This window comes from Mastigoproctus giganteus, chromosome 10, assembly GCF_048544385.1.
Source record: "Mastigoproctus giganteus isolate SK-2022 chromosome 10, ASM4854438v1, whole genome shotgun sequence".
NCBI lineage: Eukaryota > Metazoa > Arthropoda > Arachnida > Uropygi > Thelyphonidae > Mastigoproctus > Mastigoproctus giganteus.
Genome location: NC_143584.1, coordinates 231,093,440 through 231,116,909, shown reverse-complemented (window position 1 = coordinate 231,116,909; position 23,470 = coordinate 231,093,440). Strand labels below are relative to the sequence as shown.

Genomic DNA, 23,470 nt, shown 5'->3' with positions numbered 1-23,470 from the left:
AAACAAACGGATTCACATCTTAAACTTATCCAAAGTGTAGGTGGAATAACTGCAAAACGTTGCTGTTCCTTCAGGTACAAACCAAATACCAATTATTTCTCCGAGTCCACCCTCCTCCCCCACCTCAAAATGGGTAATAAAGTTACAGTTCCGTTTGTTCCTTAAAGATTTTTATCATAGTTAACGTTTTCATAATTTTCAAAATTAACGATTAGGCTTATTTATAAACGGTTCAAATTCCAAGGGCTCCTTTTCCCTTAAAACGTTTTCCCTTCCGATGTGGGAGGAAAAAGGAAACTGGTCTGAAGTGACGTCACAATTTGTAGAAATATTTTATTGAGAGGCACACGAGGGAGGGAGGGAGGAGGATTTGTGCGAGTAGCAGTTGTGTGTGTGTGTGTGTGTGTTACGAAAGTGTGTTTTAAAACAAAAGAACTTTGTTTCCGGGATCGCGTGGAGAGAGAGAAAGAATGACAACTCGTACGAAGACTTCTAAATATTTATTGTTTCACTTGTCTGCATCTCTCGCTACACCCCTGAGTTCCTACCAGTATCGCTTCCTCATCCTCACTACGAAAATTACAAAAACCACAGAAACAGCAGCAGCAGCGACCTCTAGGAGTGATGTGAGAAGACACGCACCACCCCCGAACACAGCAATGTCGTGTCTAGTAGTACTACGAATGAACCGACCCCTGATATGCACGACAGGAAATTTCAGTCCCCCTCCCCCCTCCCCCGAACACGTTCAGCGTGACACGAGCCGTCTAGACGAGTGTACTTAATTAAAACGAAAAAAAGAAATAAAAAATATGATGGCGTTTAATTAAATAAACTCCACTAGATGGCGGTAGCGGCAGATTCAGCAGCAGCAGCAGTCGTGGGCGTCCGCGCACACGTCGTATGTACAACGTGCCTCCGCTGGGAAGTCTGCCGAGCAGAAATCCGCGCACGAGGCCACTGGTAGGACGCGACAGCAAAACGTGCTCTAGAAATGCACTTCTTTGTTGATTTTCTCTTAAAATATTTCTTTTTCTCGCGTCCACTAAGGAGGTGTAAAATTAAAACGCCTACTATGCGAACAAGAATAGAACGTAAAAACATCTCGCGCTCGAACCCAACTCGCTTATGTACAGAACCCAAAACGCCGGCTGGTGGCGCCATCTCGAGTCAGGAAATAGAACAAAAATAACATCTCGGCTCGTGGAGCCTTTCAAATCAATAAGTTTCATGCGGACGCACCAGATGGCGCTCACTGTTAAGCGCATCGGGACGACTGCCAACACATTCAAGAGAGAGAACACAACCCCAACACTACGATTCGGGCGATCACGGCCGGAAATGAACACTTGAGAAAACTGCGAATGTCCACGCGGGAAGTGACGCATCAGCTCCCGGAGCCCGCGTGCGTCCTTCACACCTTCTCTCTGTACGATCTGGTGTCGTAGCTCATCCGCCTTCCGTTGGCCACGGACCTGGCGTCCTCGCGTCTCTGGGCCGCCACAGCGTTGACCTCCCTCTCGAAGATGTCTTCGGGAGCGTCTTGGTCGGACTTGCAGCGGGACAGGGCGGCGGAGGAAGAGGGCGGGACGCTGCTCGAGATGACGGCCATGTCGTCCGTCACGCGGGTCGGGGTGGGAGTCGGGGACAGGCTCTCCGACCCGCAGGAAGAACTGTCGCTCAGCTCGTTCGTGGGCCGCTTGCTGATCCGCGGGGACTGGTTCGGTCGACGGCCGAGGATCTGCACCTGGATGTGCTCGCAGATCCGCTTGAAGCGACGAAGAGGCCCTGCCGAGAAAGAAAGAAAGAAAGAAAAACAATTCGTTTCATCAACAGAATGCGCGGCACTCATTAAACATCACAAAAAAAAAAAATATTGAAAAGTAAAAAATGTCACTGTGAATTCGTTTGGACCCCGTAATTGAGCGGTGTTCAATTTGGCCGAAATTAAGGTCAACCGATTCCGTTTGAGTGTATTCGTGAAGGCGAGGACGAATCCCAACGCGATATTCAACTGAAAATCGATGGAAATACTCGACTCGCGTTTAGAGGTAAATTCGCAACCTTCGAGCCATCTGGCGGTCCCGTTACGAATCACTTGACGATAATTCACGCGTGGATTTTTATGAGTTTTTACGCGACTCCCCGAAATCCGAGAAATCTCGAGCACCGGAAACAAAAAACAAGGAGGTTTCCAGATTCGCCGGACTTGGGAGGTTCCAATATTGTAATGTGAAAATCCTTAAAAATTCCGTTAAAAAAAGAAGAAAGAACTTTCTTCAAAAGAAAACAAAAAATAGCGCTTAAATAAAGAAGAAGGAAAATAGAGCGATGTGGACCCTGAGGCAAGGGCTGCTGGATATTGACAACCCCAAATCAGCACCTTTGAAGAGTTTTTCGGACGATTTGTTATTAAAAACGTTTCCCAGCAAATATTGCTTACAGATATTATTTAATCGTGATATCTTTTACAAAGCGGCGCATAATTTATTTATATTATTGTTAGAATAAATAAATATTTATTTATTCTAACTTTTGTAACTCGTTTGTAACGTTGCCTTCAAAGTTCGCGAGTGTACATTGGAGTCACCACCCCCTTGTGGCCATTTAAACTGTTCCCTTGGAAACTGAAAACAAAATATGTAATCGAAGACACCGCGGTGCATCGTAAATTGGATCGCTAGCGTTAATGTGGTCCTCTACGCGTTCGTGTTTCTTGGCGAGCGTGTATACACACACACACACACACTCTCGGCAAGAAACACGAACCTTCCACTAAGACAGTCACTGACAAAAGAAACGCTAGGAAAACTGTGACTCGGATGATGACGCCTTACCTCGTTCGGTATAAGGACTGCACTAATCTGAAGCCAGATTGGACAACGTGATCTTCCATACCTTATTTAATTAGAAACTTCCCATCCACAGGGCACGAGAGCCTAAAACAATCCTTGAACGCTGAGCATTACAGAGAACCAATAGAAAAGTAGACTTAAAACATATACAAAGTTTGGACTAACAAAACAGAGAAAATTCTTATCCACGTATGGTTTAAGTTCAGAATTAACGTTACGATTAGTCAATACCTGAAGGAAACGGAGCAGAGGACTTCGAAGGAAGTAAGTGTTGGGTACGAGGGACGGCAGGCAGTGAGAAGTCAGTTTTATAACGAGAATACGAGCGGACTATAGCGAAAATATTGGTTCAAGAAGAGATGGAGAATCGACAATAGAGTTGACAAAAAGTGACCCTGAGAGTTATTGTATGAAGTGAATAAGAACAATCCTGAAGGCACCACAAAGAGCTCCACAGTTTCGACGGTGAAATGCAAGGCGATTTCGAAAGCGTAAGAATTTAATGTATTTAATTTGAATTCTCTCAAGTCTGCGAGAAAGGCATTCCTGTTGTGGGGACCAAATAATAATCAAAAATGGAAAGTGGAAGCTGCTAGTAGAGAAGAATCATAACTTCGTCGCTCTTGAAACCAGAGGAAGAACGCTTGATTAATCGCAGAAATTTGGAAGTGTGAGATATTACGTGATCGACGTGGGAAGAGGGATGAAGGTCAGATCGAAATAGGACATCCAAGTCCTTGAATGCATCACTACTTGCATTTAAAGAGTTTCCAATATAATAATCAATGAAAACGGATGGCCTAACTGCACGATTCGAGCGAAAGCGACATAATGTACATTTTAATGGGTTTAGAAACAAGTTATTTCTATTGAGCCACAGTGAGACGGAACCAAGACAGGACTGGAGTTCATCTCTGTCACTTGAAGAACAAATAACTTTGTAAAGTTTAATATCATCTGCATACAGTTGCCACTCAACATTAGCCGATTTTAATAAGGTTGATACATCATTGATGTTAGCAATAAAGAAGAGCAGACCCAAGGGTGAGCCACGAAATAGTAAACGGAGTTGATGAAGTACCATCAATTATTACGGATAGTTTACGATTTCTAAGCAGTGAATCAAGCAAATCCAATAAAGGGGAATCTTAGACCATAAGATGGAAGCTTGAACGGACGGCAGAAGATCGATGTGGGTAGACTCAAATGCATGTGACATACCAAAGAAAAGCGAATCAATGTGATTTCCTTTGTCCAAATTAGTTTTTAGGAAATGAGAGAGCAAGTTCAGAAGATCTTTTATAAAGCAGGAGTTCGAAAATTTTCGCAGTTCAATTTATTTAAAGTCCTACAGTTTGGCCCTGTAACAGTGTGTGTGTGTGTGTGTGTATGTGTGTGTGTGTGTGTGTGTGTGTGAGAGAGAGAGAGAGAACTGTCATAGTACAATACAAAACAGAATAAGCAAATTCAACTGCATAACAACTAAGAATCAACACAAAATTCACAATTATAAAAATGCAGTGACAAATAAAACTCAGTGACGGAAACGAAAGTGTAAAAACTACTTATTTTTGCAATTATAAATACAAATAATAATTGTTACTCATTTAAATTATTTACAAAGAGATAAGATTAACGTAAAAAGTGAGATTATTTTAGTGCTAAAGACTGCAGATGAACTGAATGAACGAATGAGCTAAAAAGATCGTAAAGGCCTCTACTTAAAATGTTCAAAGAATAGAAAATTGGACGAAACAGTATTTCCCGTATTCGGTTCGCACTTGAGCAAAACTAAATTATTGTTTCTGTGATGAAAACAGGAACAATAATTTAAGAAAAATTAGGAAAAACAGGAAAAATTGCGTCCTTCTCTTCTGGAGGTGGATTAAGTGCGATTTCACTGGAAGATGATAATTATTCTTTCGCATTTGAATCTGGATTTTTTATGATTTGTTGTTTTGGAACCCGTGATCTCGTGACCAAAGAGGACAGGCACGCGAATTCCATTTAGCCAAAACTTTATACAGCGCAGTGGTGTATAAAGTTTTGGTTAAATGAGCATTGCCGAAAGAGGAAGAGTAATGCTTTATGAAACCGAGTTTCCTTTTTAGAAGTGTAGTGTATGCGAGATGAGAAGGAACAGGAAGTTGTTCGAGGAGTTGATCACGTTTTTCATTGGCGATTCATAACTCACGGTGTTCTTCCCTGTAACCAAACTCAGAAACCACTTTGCATTTACCGATATTTATTCGTACGTTTCTCAGTTTGGTACAACGATAAAAATAGGTCGACAGTTGCTAGAAGTGGATTTCTCACCCTCTTTTTTATATATCGGGATGACATCGGCTTCTTTGAACGCTGAAAGGCAACAGCCATGAAGAATACAGTAATTTAAGAGATTTGTAAGAATTGGAGCTAAAGTCGAATTACTTTTCTAGAAGAAAAGAGCAGAGAGGGTATCGGGACCACGAGAAGTAATATCTTTAAGCCGAGAAATGGCTGACTGGATGTCAGCCATTTCTCGGCTTAAAGATATTACTTCTGTAGTGAGAACTAATCTATCAAAACACTCATTACTATTCGATTCAAAGGAATAACAGGGAATATAACGTTGCTGTTTAAGCAGGAGCCACAATTCAAGAAACGAAAGCCATAACTGGTTTCTCAAAAGTACTCATCTCAAAGGCTTTTTAACGAATGGAGAGCAAGCGGTTCTTCCCCACTCGAAGACATATGGCAGAAAGAAACAATACTTTAACAACGAAGCCGTCGTATTCTAAGAATGACTACATTTACCGAAAAATGTGCGAAAAAGCAGAAAGCAGAAAAATGCGCTACAAGTGGCGCCGAGAATATAGTGATTGGACAGTGAATCAATGGAAGAAAGTCATGCGGTCATACAAATCACGATACGCTTTGTTTTGCATTGATGATAAGCAGAGTGCGGCGAGAACCTCACGAAGCGATGGACCCTACTTGCCTTGTTAAGAGAAACCAAGCATCTGGAGGTGGTATCGTGGTATGGGGAATGTTTTGTTCGCACAGACTGGGTCGGTTGGTACAGCTGAAGGTGGAATATCAACCAGGGAGTACTTGAATTTTGTATTAGATCTACTGATCCTACAATGTTACACTTTTATCCCGAAGGTGACGGCCACTTTATGGATGACAATGCAAAAGCACAATCGTGCAAGAATGGTTTGGAGAACATGCCACGGAAATCGTCATCTTCCTTAGCCTCACATTCACCTGATCTAAATCCTATTGATGATAGGATTATAAAAAGTAATAAAAAATGCTAATACGTGTATTGCGTGCTAAGTCCGAACTTGCCCAACAAATTTTAACACTTAATCCATATATGAGGATCAATTCGAGCATTATGTTCCCAACCACTGTAATACCAGAACTTTCTTTACTTTCCTACAGAATGAAGCAGTCTCGTTTAATTCGTAGAATGGGGAAAGGGGAGGAGGATTTCACAACGAAGATGAAACTGGTTCATTCCCTTATCTTCTAGTCCGGAAGCAGACGAGTTTGGTTTCGGACTTCTTCGGAAGCCAAACTCGTCTGCTCCACTCCGAAGCCAAACTCGTCTGCTCCAGGAAGAAGAAAGATTCCCTCAAGAAGAAAGATCCCTCTTTCTTCTTGAGAGATCGCTCGGAAAACAGAGTTTCGGGCACTGAATGAACCGATTTCAAACACTAGCGTCTGTGTCAGGAATTAAGAAAAGAAAATCAGAAATTTTCTTTAACACCCGACTCCCACGAGAGTGCTGACAGAAGGAAAGGAACAGGGGGCGGCTCACCAGAGATGAGAGTAAAGCTGATGCAGTAGACGGCAGGTTTGTCAGCCCCCTTCTCCGCGGGGACCTCATCGCACCCCGACACCAGCGTGATGTCCACGTGCAACCTAACATTCCTCTGAAACATTGTCGGACCCCCGGCTCGTTTGTATTCCACCCTGAATGACATTGGCGACACCACACTGTGGCTTAGGTCAGAGATCTGCAAAGAAAGAAAAACATTTAAAAATTAGGCAGAAAAAATATTAAAACGAAATTTTAAAAATTTCAATCTGTTGAGAGAACGACATTACGTTGTGGTTGCTCACTATACGTAAATCTTTACTGCGGCCAGAAGAACATGGAATACAATTCTCATCATGGCCTGCGGTTATAGAGTAACACTAAAAAAAAAAAAAATAAACTAAAATAATAATAACAGTGAGAAAAGGGAGGTGATTATCCCGTTATACAAGGCAATGATCAGGCCACACCTAGTACAATGTACGGGTCTGGAGGCCTCATTTTAGGAAGGATGTAGAGTTGCTAGAACGAGTACAAAGAAGGGCAACAAGATCTCTCTCTCTCTCTCTCTCTCTCTGAAACATCCTTTTATCCATAGCAGCAACATTTCCTTAATCCCACACTGCTCCAATTTGTACAGCAGTACTCCACGTGCAACAGAATCAAAAGCTTTCCTGAGATCCAAGTATACGATATCAAAATTATTTTTTGCATCCAGTTTCTTTCTGACCACATCGTAGCAACCAATCGAATTGATCAAACAGTTTTCCCCTTAACAAACCCATGCTGAGTTTTAAGTATAACTGCGGCTTTTCTAGATGAACGTGCATTACTTCTTTTACCAGTGACTCCATTATTTTCCCCGGAGCAGAAGTCAAATTAACGGCTCTGTAATTATTCGTGTCACCTTTTGATCCCTCTTGTCAATTAGGGATTCATTCACACATCGCCATCCGCAGAGAACTCCCCCAAATCCAAGGATGCTCTCATAATTATAACTAAAGGTTTGCTAGCTTCCTTTGCTGCCTCCTTTAATATAACTGGATAGTCCCATTCACCCCAGGTTCTTTTCTTATGTTTAACTTCAATAATTTTTCTTCTACTTTGCTCTCAGTTATTACAATATCATTTAGCTTTCTGTTAGAGTTTGATTAACTTCTGTAAAGAATTTACAGAATTCCTGATATGTGAATTTAGATGCAAAATCCTCATTCAGTTTGTGAGCAATCTGAACAGGATCATCAACAGTCAAACCATCGCTTTGGAGTAGGCCAATTTGGATTCATCCTCTTCATTCTACTGTTTACAGAAGAAGTCTTTGCTGTTTTTCTTTGCATCATATCAAGTCTTTAACACCCTGTGGTGTCAAAGGCGTTCACTGTGTCAAAGCATATCGTGATCAGATGCGCATTGCGAAAAAATGCGTTCTTGATGTTTGTTTCAGCTTTGACAATGAGATCCAGAGATGATCGATTTTTTCTGAAACTAAATTGATTATCAGTTACCACGATTTAGGAATGAACACACTATGTCAGTGCACTGTGTATCATTTTCCCCTGGTATTACTTAAGTAGTTGATGAGAGAAATGGGTCCGTAGTTTTGAGGAATAGAGTGGTCTTCCCTGGTTTGGGAATTGACAGTACCTGGAAGTGATGCCAGGAACTGGAGAGTGAATGTCCAATGAAGATGCGACTGTAAAAAGTCAACAGCGAGGATAGTGATTTATCTAAGTGTAGGAGTATTATTCCGTAGGGGCCTGCAGCACTGTCTTTTGAGGTAGATATAGCTTCTTGAAGTTCACACTTCGTAAGTCGTTGATTGTAGGGGTAAAGAAAATGTGGTTCTGAAGTTCAGGTGGGTTATTTTTCGGCTAAAAATTTGATCTTTTGAAATTATAGATCATGTGCATTCGAGGCAAACAACCCTGAGATTTTACTCATGAACTCGTGAGAATCTACTCATGCACGGTGAGAACCGTGCATGAGTAGAAGGCTCCTGCCCATTCCATAGAGAAGTGAGGAGGTAAAAGAGGTAAAAGGGGGGAAATTTACCAATTAGCAGGTTTATTTTTCTCCATATTATTCTTGTATCAGTATTCTTATTAATTGAACGTGAAAATCGAATCCAAGAGTCACTTTTAGCTATCTTCTTAATATGACAGGCCTTAGCTCCCTTGTAGTTTATAAGACTGATGGTGGTATGACGTGTACGAAACAGATTCCATGCTCAGTTTTTCTTTTTTTCTTTTTTTGCACTCTTACACTCTTCGTTCCAACAATAATTTATTGTTCTATGGACGGTTGACTGCGTTTGTTGTGGAATCGCAGTAGCTGCAGCTCCTACTATTTGTTTGTAATTATTATTATTATTATTATTATTGCTGCTCTAAAATATTTCTCCCTGATTGGGGGTCCCACTTGGTGACGGGTATTGCTACCAAGTACACGGGGTGGTTATTGTTATGTATGGTGTTACTATTGGTCGAGGAACTCTCTGACAATCCTACACGTGTTCAGGATTGCGACTTTCTGGAGTTCCTTGTAGGTGTTCGCTGGGAGACCTATTGCTGCTAGGCTATTATGTAGGGTCTTTGGCACCATACCGGTGGTTGACACGATGACCGGGATTGTCGTTACTTGTTGCATATGCCACATCTCGTTGGACGGTTGACTGTTGACTGTTAATACAGTTCCTGTCTTAGGTTCGTGTACTGCCTGATTTTTTCCCCATGGGTTTTCTGCAGGTTTCCAGTGTTGGGTACCGCTATGTCAATGAGATCGGAAGCCTTTTCCTTCTTGTCCACAAGGGTTATGTCCAGTCTGTTGTGCGGGATTGTCCTATCCGTTATTATGGCGCAGTCCCAGTACAGCTTGTGGGTTGGGGTCTCTAGTACTGCCTGGGGTTCGTACTTGTAGTATGGTACACTTTCTTCGATCAACTGTTATTTCCTTGCTAGCTTCTGATGTATTATCCTATCAACCTGGTCGTATCTATGAGTGTACTCAGTCTGAGTGATCACCTTGCATCCCGAGGTGATGTGTTGGATGGTTTCCGAGGCCAGGTGGCCTCGTCATGGATCACCGAACACTCCGGGCTCCTTGGCGATTTATTTTCTATAGTTCCTGGTGTTGATTGCCTGGTCTTGGATGACAAGCATGAATCCTTCAGTCTCGGGGAGGAGCGTCCCGCTCGTGAGCCATGCATTGGAAGAAATTTTATCTATGTGACCCTGATGGAAATCATTGTAGTGTCTGCCATGGAGTGTCTTCTCTGCCCATCTTTCTAGCTTCGTTTGTACCTCCTGGTTGGGGGGGACTCCTCGCTTAGGTTGAGTGGGGTATACCGCTTGTCTATCTTCCTTATGGCCTGGTGGAGTACTGCTGTGTGTTTCTGGAAGTAATCCTTCAGGTTAACTATCGCTGTCTTCTGTTGCTTAATGAGGTCTATCAGGCCCCTTCTTCCTTCTTCCCGGGGAATTGTCAGTCTCTCCAAGGCAGCTATCAGGTGGTGTTGGCGGCTCTTGGTCATCATTGTCCTTGTCTTTCTCATGATATCCTCCAGCTCGGCGTAAGTCCAATCTATGACCCCAAAGAAGCATGCACTGGGACTGCATAGGTGTTTATGGCTTTAACTGTGTTCCCTCCGTTCAGCTTTGCTTTCAGCAGACTTCTGTGTCTCTGATGGTATTTTTCGGCCAGGCAGGCCGCCTTAATTTCCATGTGCTGTAACTGCTGAGCCTGCATCATCCCCAAGTATTTGTGGGCCTCTCCCTCTGCCATGGCTTCGGTCTATTTACCACTCTGCAGCTAGTAGTTTCGGTTGACTAATTTTCCCTGACGCAATCCGTGGGTCTTGCTTTTGTCTAGACCAAATTCCATCCCAATATCCTTGCTGAATTCTTAGGTGATCTGGAGTAGTTGCTGAAGGTGCTTCTCGGTTCCCGCCTAGAGCTTGATGTCATCCATATACATCAGGTGGGTGAGGGTGTACAGGTTCTTCCTTCCTTCTTTGAGGTTATATCCGTACTTGCTACTGTTGAGCATGGTAGTTAGCGGGCTAAGTGCTAGACAGAACAACAATGGGCTCAGGGCATCTCCCTGAAAGATTCCTCTCCATAGGGATTGGCCTGGTTTTGATGTTTTCGACCTTAATGGTGTTACTCCATTTCGCCATCGTTTCTCCTAGGAAGTTTGTCATTATCGGATTGATTTTTTAGATTTTCAGGGCCTCTATTAGCCAGCTGTGAGGCACCGAGTCGAAGGCCTTGCGGTAATCGATGTAGGCTGTGTACATGTTGCGGCTCTTCTTGTATTCTTGCTCCATAACCGCAGCATCTATGGTTAATTGCTCCTTGCATCCTTTCTGCTGTTCGGCCATTATGCTCTGGCTCTCCAAGTGGTTTGTTACCTTCCTGGTTATGCAGCTGGTCAAGATCTTGTACATTGTTGGGAGGCAGGTGATTGGCCTATATTTCGCCGGGTTTCCTTGTATCTTCGTCTTTAGGCTTCAGATATGTGATTCCTTTAGTGAGAAACTTCGGGATTGTCTCTGGGTGCCTTATCATTTGGGTGAACTGCTCTGCCAGGTGAGCTTCTTGTACCAGTAGTTGTGGACGTTATCTATTCCTTAAGTTCGCCAGTTGTCAGAGTTCTTGATTGTCTGCTTTACTCCTTCTTCCCGATTCTCCCATCCTCTCATTTCTTGTAGGTCCTTGGATTTCTTGCGTTCTACTTCTATTCAGGTGACTCGGCTGTTATGTTTTAATTCCCTGCTCCATATGTTTCCCCAGAAATCTTCAATCGTCTTCTTCTAGGGTGGTTCGTTCCCTTGTTTCCCGTCTTCTCCGAGATTCCTGTAGAAACCTCTTTGGTCCTCATCGAAGATTCGGTTGTTTATTTTCCTCTTGGAGCTCTCTCTTTGTATCGGCGTAGTCTCTTGCTGAGTGCAAGGAGGTTCAGCTTCAACGTGTCCAAGTACTCTCCTATTCTCTGATTTTTTGTCTCATGTTTGCTGTCGACGCTGTCTCTCTTGAGGATGCTCTTCACTTTTCCAATTAATTTCTTACTCATATTGCCACGTTGGTACTGGGTCAATTGGCTTATATTGACTCTTAATTCTTCTGCTGTAGTCTTCTTTCCAAAACTGGTGGTTCCTTCTGTTTCCGGTTCTTCTATTGCTGGTCTTTCGCTTCCATTAATCCTCGTGGCTGCTACCGCAGCAAATTACACGGCTGTGTGGATGGCCTCCAGTGTTGCACCATTGCTGTCGAGGTAATGCGGTATTATGTGCAGATTCAGGTGGTCTGTGACTCTCCACAAGGTTCTATTCGGCCTCTGCTTCGGTGTCACGTGAGTCTTTGTGGGGTCCACTCCTTCGAATTCTGTTAGGGCCTTCTTCCACTCGTCCTCTATTCTGGATATCATGACCTCCTCTGTTTCCACTTCAGCGGGTTGTATTTCCTCTTACTCTTCTGTGCCTCTGGTTTGGTGGTGGTATGTTCTTCCTCCTCTGGTTCCATATTCTTTATCCTTTGTAGTTTATTGCTCACGTCCTGCTTGATTTTTTCCAAGACTGCAGGGGCTATTAGGTTCTTCGTGACGATGGTCCTTCTCTGGTCCGCTATTCGGTGACCTGAATATCCGGGAATCGTTCCAGCCACTTGGTATGTAGTCTCGCCCTGTAAGTTGTCATATCGCTCTCCAGCTTCGTTATTTCGTAGTACGCTTGCATGATGTACGTATTCATTTCGATGCTTATTTATTTTATTAATTTTTTTATTACTATTAATTTATTTATTATTATTATTCTAATTTATTACTATACCGGTCTCCCAGCGTGATGGAGCTATGTTCGCTTCCGCCAAAGCAGTACTCGAACCCGGGTCCATCAGGCTGGTAGTCCAGTGTCGTTACCACTGGGCCATTGCGCTCCCTTTTTATTATTATTATTATTATTGTTATTATTATTGTTGTTATTGCCCTTATATTATTTCTCCCTGATTGGGGGGGAGGGTTCCACTCCATGACGGGTACTGCTGCCAAGTACACAGTTGTAATGTCTGGTGTTACTGTCGGTCGAGGAACTCTCTGACTGTCCTAGAGGTGTTCAGGATTGCGACTTTCTGGAATTCCTTGTAGGTGTTCTCTGGGAGACCTATTGCTGCAAGGCTGCTATGTTTGGTACCATACCGGTGGTTGACACGATGATTGGGATGGTTGATACTTCTTCCATATGCCACATCTCCTTCACCTCATGTCTCCGGTTCATGTATTTCCTAATTTTTTCCTCATGGGTTTTCTGGACATTGCTATTGCTCGGCACCGCTATGTTATTCAGGTAGATAGCCTTTTCCATTTTGTCCACAAGGGTTATGTCCGGTCTGTTGTGGGGGATGGTCTTATCCGTTATTATGCCGCGGTTCCAGTACAGCTTGTATGTTCGGGTCTCTAGTACTGCCTGGGGTTCGTTCGTAGTATGGTACACTTTCTTTGGTTAACTGGTATTTCCTCGCTGTAGCTTCTGATGTATTATTATTATTATTATTATCTGTTTGTTTCGCAAAAGGAAACCACCCCGGGACGGAAAAGTGCAGGGAGGGTGCTGATTACATGTCAAGGTACGAGGTACTACGGGCAGTGGGTACGTATACTGAGCACGTAGTCTCGTCCCCAAATATTATATTTTATATTTAATATATATTTAAACCTAAATAATTGTGCATATGCATTGTACAATTATACATTTACAAGTCAGTAATTCAATAAACATTCATACAATTGCTAAAGAGTGTTGGTTGATGGAAGGAAGCAGTGTTTTTTCATATACCTTCTGTGGGGTACAACTAACAGAAATTGGTCTGTAATCCTTAGCTAATTTTGGGTTTTTAACCTTACCAAATATTACCTTTCTTAAAGTAGCAAGTTCACTTCTGATACATTAAACACAGTTTCATTTAGTCGCAGCTCTTTGGTATGTTGTCACATTCCAGGTGATTCCTATTTCGGTAGTCTTTAAGAATTCTGGAAGATCCCTTTCCGGTATGTTGCGTCCTCACAGAGGTTTTCTGCATCTATATACATACAGTTAAATATTTTTACTATATTTGACGGGAAGAATCTTCGTAGTCTACTAAGATTGTTGAGGATTGGACGAAATGGGAGATTTACCCCTCCGCAATGTCTATCTATGGCACGCGGTTTGGCTAAAATATTATCAAGGGCTAGCGCGTTCAATCTGCCTGTGAGCATTTCTTCGAGAGTGTGATGCTGAGGTTTCAGTAGAGGATGGACCTTGAAATAGTAAAAGGGTGGCCAGCAACTCTGTAGCTGGCCAGCCTTTTATTATTTCAAAGCCATCTCAAGAGCCAGTACTAGATCCCAAGGACAGACTTATAAGAAGCCGAGGACCAAATTTGAGAGGTATACATGGATCGGAGGGACACACTCTAAAATGTACTTGGTCGCTAGATGAGGGTTCCTAATTCCAACAAGTTCTTGTCTAGTAGCCCATAACGCAGCGTATAGTTTTGACTTTATGTGAGCGAAGTGTTGAGCAAACGTGAGTCTGTCATCTCACTTAAGACCCAGGACCAGGCGAGAGTGCACTTTTGCCACACTAGACCCATTCACAAAGATCGAGATGTCATATTTTTTTCCAGGACAGACTTCTGTAAATTAATACGAATTAATAAATTAATACGGAGCCCAGTACAGTCCAGACAGCTCTCAAATTCTTGGATTGTGCTATTCGCAATCTGGCAAATACCTTCTGCTGATTCGTGGTCTTTGTACGTGATCAAGAATTTCACATAAAATCGCAGTTCTGATTAAGAAATGGCTCCGTGCGGCCGCAAAACGGGTAGCCGAAAGAACCCCCCCCCCGTGGCACTCCTAGCAAGATGGTAATGCAAGGTTGTAGTTTTTGATGCTTAACGGTCAGTTTTCTTTGTTCAATCAGACCGCTAACATCTTTCCTCTTATGTTAAAGTAATTCCTTAAAATCTCATTGAAAGCTGGAATTGAGATGTTGTCGTAGGCTGCAGAGATATTCAAAAATAATAATAATAATAATAATAATAATAATAATACCCATTCACTCTTTCTAATTTAGTGTTTTCTGCACGCGAAAAAGTTTCCAGTAAGCTTGTTATTGTTGATCTCCCGAAATAACTGAGTGCAAATGTGGTGGTCTATGGCTGAAGCAGTGTTGGTTGATGGTAGGAAGCAGTGTATTTTCATATACCTTCTGTGGGGTGCAACTAACAGAAATTGGTCTGTAATCCTTAGCTAATTTTGAGTTTTTAACCTTTGGAATTGGAGTTACAATATAATTTTTTCAAACTTTCGGGAACATTCCCTGATTTGATGATTTCCTGATAGATGTGTAGTAATAGATCTATTATAAATGGGCTACTTATTTTAAGTACGAATATTGGAAATTTAATGTGATCGGTAACTGTGGCGATCACATTACTCAGGAATTTGTCAGTAATTTGCCCAATCTGCTTTGGAAATTTTGCACTTTTTGTGGTTTTGTGAGATTATGGAATGTGATCGTTGAATTTTACATATTAACGGGAAGTGATCACTATTGAGCAGATCATCAAGGGCTGTCCACTCGGTACTAGGAAAGAGGGACGGAGAGCAAGCGAGGAGATCTCTTGTAGAGGTTGATCTTGTAGAAAGATGGATGTAAGTTAACGAGCCAGTATTTAGTATAGTTAAGTTTTGTCTGTCAACGAGCATCTCAACGAGTTGTCCTCGTCAATCGGCATTAGGAGAATTCCACAATGGAGGGTTTCCCAATGAAGCCGCCCAATAAACATAGGATTGGTAACTGCAAAATAAGATGTTCGAATTCATGAATGGCATAGGACTGACTGGGCAGTAGGTAAATAGAAACAAGGGTCAAAATAATACCCGCAGCAACAGCACGGCGGTCTGTAAAGGAACGTGTTCGTGAATCTAGGAGTATGGCACCTCTCCGTGAGCATTATTTGTAACAGTTCTGTCTTGCTTAAAAAAACGTATAATTTTTAACCGAGAGAGATACGTGCGGTGTTCGATTTGTCTCTTGTAGGCAGATGCCTACAGAATGATAACGACAGATTAGCTCGTGGATATCATCAATGCTACTGCGAAGTCCTTTCCAGTTCAATTGCATGATATGACGCATTATTTGGTTTTGGGACGTGAGGATGATGCTGATTCTTTTTTATTCCTAGACTGTTTATGGCGATTCAGCTTCGCCTTCTCTCTTCTTGGAAGTATTTGACATCTAGTGTACAGGTCATCTTCTGTGTGTACTCTAGGATAGGTTCATCTGAGTCGGCATTGTCAATATCCATATCCATGTTTACTAATGTGGAATTCTTTGTCTTATTAGTTGGAGCTGAATTAGTTTTCAATTTTGCAAGATCTGATAGTCCATGTGGTGAGGAACTTTAGTGGGCTTTATTCAGTCCGTGACTGGGTTAGTCGGTCCCAGGCGTAGATAGCAAGGTTCCCCCCCCCCCAGAAACTGGGTTCTTTTCGTCCAGCAAACTGCATTGCAAAAAATTGCAATGGATATGGTTGAGGGAAACTGAGACTTCAGTTTGTGTTGCCATTGACTGATATTTTTGCATTTATGCTGCATATATGTTCTTGGATGCATTGAGCATAATTTTATTTGCCACTTGATAAGTAACTTTCTTAGCCATCCCATACTTCTGGAATTTTTTCCTCTCTTTTCTCTGTTTTGGACAGTATGACGTTTTAGCATCGCAGTCTGTTTGCGTATGTACTTTTGATCCACAGTTTGGACAGTCTGTATCACCTCGACAAGCCATTTGCGAATGATCAAATTTTTGGCACGTAGCATCTTATAGGATTCAAAATAAAAGTTTGTACCCGGCAGTTGATATAGCCGGCTTTGACAGCAGATGATAGGGTAGGTATACCGAATAACAGGATGATGTTGCGTGTGGGAATAAGATCTCCATCGTTCCTGATAGTGATTTGGATTGTATAATTTTTTGGTTTTCAATTCCCGGACGAGTTCTAATTACATTGATCAGATCCCACCTTTCAATTACTCCCTTGGAGATGTTTAAGTTGAATGTGGGGTGAGCTGAACGGGTAGTGGTAGTCCTCCAAATGTTTTTAGTTTCGGCAGTCTCAGAAAGTGTATGACTCGCAATTTCAACCAACAGGTCACTAGATCTGAGTTTCTCACCTACTTTGGCGAAATCCCCACATTCTATAATCATTTCTGCATAAGAAATAGAGATACAGTACTCATATATTTATCTGAGAGAGAATATAAGATAAGGAATGATGAGCATTCCTGTTATTCTGAGTCTTACACAGTCTTTTTGACTTTGTTGTGTCATAGTCAATTTCATGGTCAGCATCTCTGACATTGCTAGATGAGCGCCTAGGCTGCTCATGTGCAGGATAGTCCTTGTAATCCATGGTTAGCTCCGTTTTGCCCTGTGAGCTAACTTTTCCTCCCAGGTTCCGCCCCAGCCACAGGTTTATTGTTGGTTTAGCAATTTATTAGCCGCATCGGCAACTATGGCCATAGTGCGCCACCCAGCCACAGGGAGGCAGGAACAGTGCCGCTAGGAGGCCAAGCGGTTAGAAGAGTTAGTTGGTCAGTAAAGAGATTAATATATGCAATAAACAAGTAAGGTGAATTTCCTTTCTCTGTTCTTATTTGCGCCTTTCCAAGCGTAGAACTACTTTATAAATGAACTGCTGAGAGAGAACGATATAACTTAAAAATAACTTTTATCGCTGAGAAAGATCGCTACATCGCAAAGATGTATTTTTCCCATTCTGTCCTATGCTTCTGAAATCTGGTCTGGTGCTCCTCAAGTAACCGTCAAGAAATTCCTTGCCCTAGAATACTGGGTTCTTAGATGGCTCAATAGTAAGCTTCGTTTTCCCCATACAATATCTAGGCAGCAGCTCTATAAAAACCTAAAAACAAAGATTCTGCAACAGATGATCAACGAGTCTGGAGTCATGCTTCTTGTAAAGTTAATCACCTCTGAATGCGATTCACCAAACTTAGCCAATATAATAGCTGCCCCCAACAGGAAAAATTAAAGAAACCAGCGATTGAAATCCAACCTCTTCAGGCTCAAACAAATGGACAGAACGTTCCCCAATGCATCCCTTCACCTCATAAATCATCACAACATTGATTGCAACAGGTAAATCAACTCTGAAGCCTACAGGAGTCAGATCTCCGATAAAATGAAGAAAAATAATCCAACCCAGTAATTGCAACTGAAAGCCAAATGTCCTGTTCTGCAATTTTTCTTTTAAATTCATAACTAAAATTCCTAGTCATTGTTAATGTCTGTATGAAATCTGCTCTGTACATATACTCGATTATTTTATGTCATTTGCTTTTGTATCTGCCCTAAGCCATGTGCTGTGATGGGCTTGCTTCTGTATTAGCAATAAATAAATATTTATTTATTTATAATTCGCGCTGGAAACGTTTTTCCTCGAATTCGCTTGGAACCTGGGGCCGCATTTTTTATAAAAACCCCAAACACAAAAGGTATTAGAACCGATAGTACTTAGTGTTGTGAGTGGCAAAAAGGCTGAAAAGATGAAAGAAGATTCTTCTTATAGACTTGAATTTTTGTAGACTAATTTTCAGGAAATAAAAAAGTGGAGGTTGAAGGAATAAATGAGGCAGATGATACGTTTGGGTCTATGAATTCGAAGGTTGACTGTAAATGAATGTTAAATGGTTGCGAAAGTTAGTTTAAAGAGAGAGATGAAGTTGGGGGGGGGAGGAAATATAGCAGCCATCTTAAAAGAAGAGTGCCCATGAAAATATTAATAGAAGAGGCATGCAGCAGAAACAGAACGTCTATGAGACAGAGAGTGGAGGGACTTTGTTAGAGATGGGTCATTAATTAACCTAACAGAAAAACACTTTTTTTTTTTTTTTTGTTTTTAGTTACAGAGGAAGCAGTATTTGTGAGGTGATTATGCTAAGAGAGATTATAACTCAGGGCAATCCCTAACAGAGATGTTAGGGATTGCCTAACATGTCAGGAACCCTGAGTTATAATGATGCTTGATCTTGTGTAGAAATCTAAATGTCATTGAAGATAAGCAAAGAAGCAGAATACCCCCCCCCCTTTGCGAGATTGAGAATGGACCTAGTTTTGGAAGGATTGAAATCAACTAAGTTATCTTTGACCCACTGCAGGATTACCTGGAGATGAGAATTTAAGCAATTGTTATCGGATATTCGAGATGAATATCCGATTCGAGAATGCAAGGTTTCTGAAACCAGAAGGTGGAATGCAATGTGCTATCATCAGAAAAGTATGGATAGGATTTCCGGTCAATAGAAGAAAGGTTATTAATACACAAAACAGTGGTGGAAGGAAGAACTAAACCTTGGGGAACGCCAGTATTAATGGAGAAATTAGAAGACACAGCGGTCTACCATCATCAGCGGTCAGAGTGAAAACTGAATACCCAATTACAAATACAGTTGGAAAACCATAAGATGGAAGCTTATTTAGAAGACTTTTATCCCAAACACGATGAAATACCTAAGAAACAAGAGCAACAGCTTGAATTTCACCAAACTTTTCCACTGAATTTGTCCATAGATGGATAACATAAGCCAGAATATCACCTAGGGAGCGACACCGACGAAATCCATACTGGCGATCATTGATCTGATGGAAGGTTTCTAGATAGTTCAAGAGTTGGTGGTTAATTGATTTTTCCATTGCGGTTAATTGATTCAGAAAGATTAGAAGTGTAATGGGACGATAACTGGATGGGAGGGCTTTTTCACCCTTTTTAGGAATTGGCTGGATATGAGTAAATTTCCAAGCAGGAAGAAAAACGCTAGTTGAGTAAGCAAGGGTAAAAAGGCGACACAAAATCGGATTAAGCTTAGGAACACAAGTTTTGAGAAGAGGGGAAATAACCTCAGGAACTGACGCTTTCTTGGCATCAAGATAGTTCAAGATTATTTTCCATCCTTTTGATGGACACCACAGGAGTGGTTTACGTCATTGAGTGGAGTGTACTGGGAAAATGGTTGGAGTGGTTTAACAAGTTCGTGAATAAAATAGTTATAAAAAAAGTAGGATGTTAGTAAGTCGGCTTTATCTTCAGCAGAAGGACAAATAGAACCAAGGTTTGAGTGAGGTGGAAGTACAGATGAGCAAAAGCAGCGGAAAATAACTCTGTCAAGAGCCCAGAAAAAAAACGGAGGCCTCGAGACCAGGATGCAGGTTTATTAATTTAGACACGAAGCAAGTTTTCTATTCTTAGCCTGTTTGAATTCTAGTTTGGACTGATTCATACTTTACAATGAGAGAAGACTCGTCTTTGCTGTGAAAATGATGGTTGTCATTATTTCGGAATCAGACTTCTGGGCTAACTGGGGATGGAGAATCCCGATACCAAGCCTTAGGGCCAGTCCTTCAGGCCATCCCAAACCGGTTAAAGTTATCCGATTTTTTTATTTTTTATTTTTTTGCTGATGCTGTATAAACGTGCTTTCTTGCATCAGTTTTTTCACTGCTAATGCTAATAACGGTGGACCTTTGGATATTTGACCGCCATCAGGTTAGTGAAAATTTTAATTTTATGTTATTTCTTTTTTTTTTTTTTAATTAATCAGTTTTCGCCTGTACAGCGGTCAAATTTAGAACTTTTTTTTTAAAACTGAGTTGCGGATATATTGAATACAAATCAAAACAATTCTCTGATGCAGTGTATTGTTTTCGAGTATATGTAAAATATATATTATATCCCTTTTGTACGTTGTTTGTTGCTCAAATTGAGGTTGGACACTCGGGAACACGAGCTCGTCTCTTTTTTTCGCTCTCTCTCTGAACGGTGTTTGGTGTGTGAATAGTATTTTTCTTTGGACAGCCCACTTATAAGCTTGCTGTAACATTTCCACGTCGAAGAGCTAGAAAAATTGTCAATTAAATTGTATTTTTAACTCTATAAATATATATAACGACTTAATCGTAACAAATAATTAATACATAACTATAGTGGTACACGTGATACGGAAGTTGTATAAAGGGAACACTAGATACCGAAAAAAAAAAAAAAAAAAAAAAAAAAAAATATATATATATATATATATATATAACATAACTGTTTTGGGACATAACTTAAGGATTTAATTTTTGTTTTAAATTTTATTGAATTAAATTGGAATCATGACTCTGACCAGAGCAGCAAAGCAAAAGGCTCAGCTAATGGGAGTGCAGTGGTTCAGGGGAGAACTGAGGGGGGCAGTTGCCCTCTGAATCACAGTCTATTAAAATGCACTGTTTGCTTGATGTTTGCGGAGCAGTCGGGTACGGGACATGATACTGCCAAGGGGGATGTCTTTGTGTGTGCACGATGTAAGGAGTGCAAGGAAATCAGGCGACAACTCAGCGTTGTTATGGGCCTTTATGAGACCTTGAAGGACAGGGTGGATGCCCTCGAAGGAAATAAATTGAGGGGCCCATCAAGCTCTCAGCTGCCCACATCAACGCCAGAGCTTGCACTTGGTCATCAGGCAACACAGGGGCAGCCCCCTAGGCAGAATGCGCTGGTCCCACGGGAACTAGTAGTTGTTGGTGACTCTATTGTCAGGGAAATGGGGAACATGCTTTGTAAAAAGGATAGGTGGAATAGGACCAGGGTATGTCTGCCAGGGGCAAAGGTTGATGACGTTGTAGAGCGGATATCATCTTTTAAGGGCACAAAAGGTGATATAGTTGTACACGTTGGCACTAATGATATTAAGAGTAGGAGACCGGCGGAATTACTTAGCAAGTACAGGTCACTGTTGAAAAAAAGCCGTGAATTAGGGTTGAACTTGAAAGTGTCTGCAATTCTGCCCAGACACGATAGGAGGGAGTATATGATGAGAGCCTTGTCGATCAATTCGGCCCTGGAGGGATTGTGCAAGGCTCAAGGGGTAGAATTTTTTTCAGCCTGGACTGTACTTGTTAACAGGAGAGATTGCTTCTACAGGGATGGGATACACTTAAATAGAAAGGGTGCAAGAATTTTTGCTGATGCTGTCGAGACAGTGTTAGGTGGGTGGGAAAACTGCTAGTTGGGGGGGATACAAGGACTAATAGATTAACAGTAGCCACTGGCAGAGGTGGAAGTGATTCTTGCACTGCTTCTATTCAAATGAGCAGAAGTCTGAAAAACAAGATGCAGGATATTTCAGAGACTGCTGGGAGTCATTGCGTTACAAGTAAACACATGGGTCGTGTTAGGGTAGCTAAGAATAGAAACAGGTGCATGTATACCTGCGTGTACACCAATGCTAGGAGTTTGGTAAATAAATTTGATGAATTTGAGGTATTGCTCAAAACATCAAAGGCAGATATTGTTGGGATATCAGAGACGTGGTGTCACACAGATATAAGTAATGCGGAACTGGAATTTGGGGAATACAATGTATATAGAAAGGATAGACAGGACAGGAGGGGAGGAGGGGTTATGCTATTAATTAAGAAACACATAAAGTCAAAGGAAGTGAAGCCAGTTGACATCGATGGACAGGGCAGTGTCGAGTCAGTTTGGTGTGACATAAGCATAGGGAAATCAAAATTGAGAGTAGGAGTGTGCTATAGGCCTAATGACTCTGATGAGTATAATAATATATTGTACAGGGAAATAGAGTGGGCCAGTAAATCAGAGAGTCTTATAATGGGGGATTTTAATTTCCCAGATATTGACTGGAATTTGTGGGTTGGTCACTCGCACACTAGCAAGGCTTTTGTGGATTTATTGGATGATTGTTTTCTACATCAGCATGTTCGTGAGGCAACAAGAGGGAGCAATACTCTTGATCTGATTATCAGTAGTGATTCTTCATGCATTAAGAACCTGCAGATAAATGAACCACTAGGTGGCAGTGATCACAGTGTGTCGAAATGGGATTTACTCAAGGAGGTAACTACCATCAGAGGTAAAGGGAAGGGTTTTTGTTTTCGTAAAGGCGACTATGATGGTCTGAGACAGTATTTAAATTCTGTACAGTGGGACCAACTGATGATGTTACCAACAGCAAACTCAAAATGGGAAGCATTCAAGGAACTAATCTTGGTGGCTACCAGGCTTTACATACCAACTAAGAAATATTGTTCAAGGTTTAGGCCTAAATGGTTGTCAGATGGACTAATGAGACATGTGGCAGAGAAGAAAAATGCATGGGATACATACAAATTAATGGGTGACATGGAAGCCTATGATAGATATAAGTTGGTCTGTAACCAAATCACAAAGGAGATTAGGCAGGCAAAGGCAGACTATGAAAAATCCTTGGCAAAGGATGCAAAGAAAAACAGAAAGGAGTTCTTTACATACTTGAACTCGAGAAGGAAACGGATGAATCAGATTGGTCCACTGGATATTGATGGTTCAACAGTTGAGGATCCTGCTCAGGTGGCTAACAATCTAAACGAGTATTTTGCATCTACATTCACGCATGAGGAGTTATTCAGGAAGGAGAATGATGTAGGTAAAGTAAACATTGGCAGTGAGCTGGATGATTTTGTAATAACTGAGAGGAAAGTGGAGGAGAGATTGTTGAGGATAAACATAAAAAAGGCACCTGGGGTGGATAGGATCTATCCAGTTATATTAAAGGAGGCAGCAAAGGAAGTATGCAAACCCCTAGCCATAATTATGAGAGCTTCTTTGGACTCAGAGGAGGTACCCATAGACTGGAGATGTGCAAATGTAACCCCAATTCACAAAGGAGGATCAAAGGCTGACACAAGTAATTATAGACCTGTTAGTT

At 41.6% G+C, this 23,470-nt stretch overlaps 1 protein-coding gene across 2 annotated transcripts in view; it reads right to left on the bottom strand.

Moving 5' to 3' along the window:
* Positions 1–515: 515 nt before the first annotated feature.
* Positions 516–23,470, bottom strand: part of LOC150080023 (serine/threonine-protein kinase BRSK2-like) — a 364,636-nt gene continuing 341,681 nt past the window's right edge. For both annotated transcript variants that reach the window (XM_090383817.1, XM_090383818.1), the window contains 2 exons: positions 6,664–6,862; positions 516–1,788 (listed from right to left, as the gene is read on the bottom strand). In XM_090383817.1, the coding sequence (XP_090239943.1) occupies positions 1,415–1,788; positions 6,664–6,862 (573 nt within the window). In that variant the 3' untranslated portion in view covers positions 516–1,414. The remainder of the gene's footprint in view (positions 1,789–6,663; positions 6,863–23,470) is intronic.